We start from the raw sequence: 4,427 nt of genomic DNA, 5'->3' as shown, positions 1-4,427 counted from the left end.
TGGGGAGTCCCGGGGCTCCCTCAGTAACGTGCGGGGGCTCCCGGTAATGTGCAGGGGCTCCCGGTAACGCACGGGGGCCCATGGCAACGCGTGGGGACTCCCGGGACTGCCCCCGGGAACGCACGGGAGCTCTGGGGGCCTCTCCCGGTGCCGCACGGGGGCTCCCAGGACTGCCCCCGCTAACATGGGGGTAMCGTGMAGGGGCTCCYGRGACTGCCCCGGTGCCACCCGGGGGCTCCCGGTACCGTGCAGGGGCTCCCGGTGCCACATGGAGGCTCCCGGGACTGAGCCGAGTAACGTCAATGGGCTTCGGGTACCGTGCAGGGGCTCCCGGGACTGCCCCGGTGCCGTACGGGGGCTCCCGGGGCTGCTCCTGGTAACGTACGGGGGCTCCCGGTACCGGGAAGGGACTCCCGGTASCGGGAAGGGACTCCCGGGGCTGAACCGAGCAACGTGCCGGGGCTCCCGGTACCGTGCAGGGGCTCCCGGGGCTGCCTTTCCCGGAGCTTCACGGTCCCGTTGATCCGTTATCCCCCAACGCCTTTTCCTCCCGAAAACCCGGATCCGCCAGCGCCGCTCCGGCCGTTCCGCCCCCGGTAACGAGTAGCCGCCTGTTCCCTCCGCCGCCTGTCGCCGCCTCCCGCCGCTTGTCACCCGCTCGCCGCCTGTTGCCGCTTGTGCGGCAAGAGCGGCTTGCCCATTCCCAAGGTTTTTCCCCCCAAAAGTGTCCCGAGGAGCCCAATTTGCCCRAAAACCGAGCGCCTCTGGTTCCAAAAACGCCTTTTGTTTATCAGCCGCTCCGGAGATTCCCGGTGCCCGGAGGGCAGCGATCCGGGCAAACCCGTTTTTCCGTACTTCCCCAGCGGTTATCGGCTTTCTTGGGCAAACAGGAGCTCTGGGGGTTTATCCGTCGGGAAAACATCGGCGCCTCCGTCGGGAAACGCTTCCTAAATTCCATTTTATTTTAAAAAACGGCGCTTGATTTAGGCRGGACAAAAAGAAACCGGGGCGGGAAAATCCCGGGGCCTCGGGAGCGGTTCGGATTTGGGCCGTTCCTCCGGGATTTGGCGCAGGGATTGCAATAACCTGCCTCTCGCAGGCGCCGTTTACCGCCCTCGCTTTCCCARATTGCTCTTTTGGGAGCTTTTTTGGGGGGCGTTTTCGAGGAAAGGCGGGAATTCCGCTGGCGCCATCCCTGGGAGCCGCGGTGCGGAGCCGGGGGACGCCCGGACACCGGCCGCCCGGTGCCGTCGCGGACGTTTCCGTGAAGCTTCGTGCCCAAAGATGCATCTTCCTGCGCGTGGCTTGTTGGGGACCTTCCCAATCCCTCCCTTTCCATAGGGATTTCCTCCCGGGGKCTGCTTTTATCCCGGGATCCTGCTCTTCCGCGGAGCCCGAGCTCTTTTTGAGGCCCTAGAGAAGCAAATTCCCACATTCCCCCCTCRCTCTGTTCCACAAGGCTCCCGCACGGCGGCACCCGCCAGCTCCGCAGCGATTCCGTTTGGGAATCGCGCCGCATCCGGAGCCTTCCCGTTGCGGCCCGGAGCGCCGAGCGGCGCCGGACGCTGCCCCGTTCCCGCAGCTYGGGACGCGTTTGAAGCCGCGCCGGGTTCTGCTTCCCGAAACCTCCCCGCGCTCCAGCGGCACCTCCAGTTTGGGGGCTAAACGGGGGATCGGGGCGGGCCGTTTGGGAATCGCGGGGCGTTAGCGGCGGCACGAGCCGTTTCCCGGTGTTTCCAGCCCAAAACGTCACCGTGGARGAGATCGTGGCCGCCTACAAGCAAGCCTGCCAGAAGCTCAACTGCAAGCAGAGCGCCAAGCTCCTCAAGCAGCTCCAGGTAGAGCCCTCGCCGCCCCGCCTCCGGCCCTCCGGAATTCCCTCCTTTCCCAAAGCCTCGGCTGAACCGTGGAGCTAAATCGTAACCGTTGCCTGAACCGTTTTAACTGTCGTGGGTTAAATCACCTGGGCGGTTTCCCRCAGCACGTTGGGCTCGGAGCGGGATTTGCTCCGGGAATATTCCCCACCGCCGGCCCCGGGGGTTATCCCGGTTTCCAGGCGCCCGGCAGCAGCGGCTGCTCCGCTTTTCTGCCGGGATAATTATAGCCCCGTGGGCAGCAGCGGGCGCTGCCGCACGCTCCCGTTCCCACTTCCCCCTCCTCGCCTTTGGAAGGCAGAAAATGGGACCAAAAGCGCTCGCTTTTGCAGCAGTTTTCTCTCTCGGTTTCGTTTTAACGGTGGCTCCGGGGCGGACGGGAACAGGCAGAGCAAGGGGACCCTTTTTGCAGGATTTCTTGGATTCGGGGAGGATTCGCCCCCTTTTCCCCTCTCCTGGTTCAATTCCTCCCTGGTCCTGGTAATGAAACGCTGCCTTTTTTTTCCCCCAAACAGGAATTCAAGGATTTGGCTCCCCGGATAGACTGCTTGGATCTGAAAGGTGAGGCCCCTCCTCGCGGCCTCCCGCTGCCTCGCTTTCCACCCGGCCTCTTGGGCAATCCCGGCGTTTGCCTCCGTTCGCGCTGCTCGATCCCGGCCTCCGGAGCGCGGCCCGGCCTCGCTCCCGGGGAACGGGAAGGCCGCGCTAGCGGCTCCCTCTCCCCGGAGCGCCCGACGGCCGCTGGTTTTGCGGGGAAGGGTAATTGGAACCTCTCCCATCGCTCGGAGGCGGCTGCCTCCCACGGAGCATCCGGGCGGCACGAGGCAATTCCCAAAGCGGCCGCTGCGGGAAGCGCCCGGCATCCGAGGGCCTCTTGGGAAGAGCCAAGTTCCGGAGCTCCCAAGGCCTGGCTTTGCCCAAACACGCTCCGCCAAAAGCCACGTTTGACGGGGCCTGAGGCAGCCGTTTGAGCTGGGTTTTGCCAGGCGGGATCCTGCTCCGTAGGCTCCCATCTGGGCAGGGAGGAAAGGGGGAAYTTGGGAAACCTGCAGTTTCCTCCTGGCTTTATTGGAACAGCCTTCCCAAAAGCCTCCGTGAACCCGCGCTGCCTCCCGAGAAGGGTGCAGGTGAAGCCGCTCGCCTCTCCCGAAGGGAAACCCGCGGAGCCAGGGAAAGATTTCCAGCCGGAGAAAAACCGGAGCGCCAGAGAGCTCCAGATCCCCCAGGGAAAGGCCCGGGTAGCAAACGGGAACATTCCCAGTTGCTCCAGGAGAAGCAGAGCGCGGGATGTATCCAAGGCCCTGGGAGCTCTGCAGAGCGGCGTTCTCGCCGCCTTTGTTGCGTGTCCGTTTGCCGGAGCCGTGTCCGGGTGAGAGCCGGCCTCACGGCGTCGCTTCCCGCTTTTCCCTCCGCAGGGGAGAAGCTGGATTACAGGGCGTGCGAGGCGCTCGAGGAGATCTTCAAACGGGTCCAGTTCAAACTCGTCGACTTGGAGCAGACCAGCTTGGATGAAGACGTGAGTGCGCGCGGGCCGGGGCCGCTGCCTCCTTCCCCGGTAGAACCCGTCTTGCAGCCTCTTCTTCCCAACTTTGGCCATTCCCAGTGGGAATTTTGCCCTCYCGGGGCTAAATGGCAGCCGGGGCCTCCACGCGGGCTCCCGGAGCCGCGTTTTCCGTCGCCTCGGGGGAAGCCTTGGCCCCGGGCGGCCCTTGGAACGGTTAGTGCCTCTCATTTTGCGCCGCGGGCCAGTTCGCTCGCTTCGGGGCTTATCCAAAGCCTCGGCCTTGTTAAACCCGGGCTCATCCGCCCAAACTTCCCTATTTTTGCAATCCCTGTGGCGCCGGCTGCTCCACGTGGGACCCCGACGGAGTAAACGCCGGGGCTGCCTCTCCTCCTGCTCCCGCTCGGCTCGCGGAGCGGCTCGGGCCCCTCAACACCCCGTCTGGGCAAACCAGCTCCGACTTCCCCCGGGAAAAGCCGGCACCAACCCAAGACGCAGCCGGGACGTCGCTTCCCGAGCCCGGCCCCGCAGATCCCGCCTCGCTCGCTGCCGTTTGCCCRTCTCCCTTCCCAAACCGGATCCATCCCGCTGTGTTTTTCCTCCCGGAGCGTCACGCGGCCGCCTGAGTCACCCCATAACGAACCGGCRAGCCCGCATTTTTCCCCCGCCATCGGCATTTCCTATGGATGAGCCTCATCCGCGTGGAAAGTCCTGTTGTTCCCTCAACGCCCGCCCTTTCATTTGCCCTTTGTGCTGCTTTTGTTTGCCCCGGGCCTCCGGGTTTTGCCCCGCGGGGTCCTTCCCGCGGGGTTTTTTCCGCCAGGCTCCTGGCGTTCGGCGGCTCCGAGCGAACTCGGGGCTCGGGGGCACGGGCAAACCTCGTCAGCCGCCATGCAAATTAGCTTGACGAGCTGCTGGGAGCCGCCGGGCTGCCCCGGAGGGAGCTCCGGAGCTTAATGACCCAATTTGCACCCCGCAGCGAGGCGAGCGCTTCCCTTTGGGACCTTGGGCAAACGCTTTCCCTTCTCCAGAGTAATTGGGGTGATCCCAGC

At 64.9% G+C, this 4,427-nt stretch overlaps 1 protein-coding gene across 1 annotated transcript in view; it reads left to right on the top strand.

Annotated features, from left to right (window-relative positions):
• Nucleotides 1-1,740: 1,740 nt before the first annotated feature.
• PPP1R37 (protein phosphatase 1 regulatory subunit 37) overlaps nt 1,741-4,427 on the top strand; it is a gene marked incomplete at its 5' end in the record, with an annotated part of 10,745 nt that continues 8,058 nt past the window's right edge. Inside the window, 3 exons of the mRNA XM_026051466.1 lie at nt 1,741-1,838; nt 2,390-2,435; nt 3,290-3,390. Of these exons, the coding sequence (XP_025907251.1) occupies nt 1,741-1,838; nt 2,390-2,435; nt 3,290-3,390 (245 nt within the window). The remainder of the gene's footprint in view (nt 1,839-2,389; nt 2,436-3,289; nt 3,391-4,427) is intronic.

The sequence above is a fragment of the Nothoprocta perdicaria genome, unplaced genomic scaffold (genome assembly GCF_003342845.1).
Source record: "Nothoprocta perdicaria isolate Ctin4 unplaced genomic scaffold, notPer1 scaffold_759, whole genome shotgun sequence".
In the NCBI taxonomy this organism is placed as follows: Eukaryota; Metazoa; Chordata; class Aves; order Tinamiformes; family Tinamidae; genus Nothoprocta; species Nothoprocta perdicaria.
The sequence above is the reverse complement of the archived record's forward strand: the minus strand, read 5'-3'. Positions and strand labels throughout refer to the sequence as shown.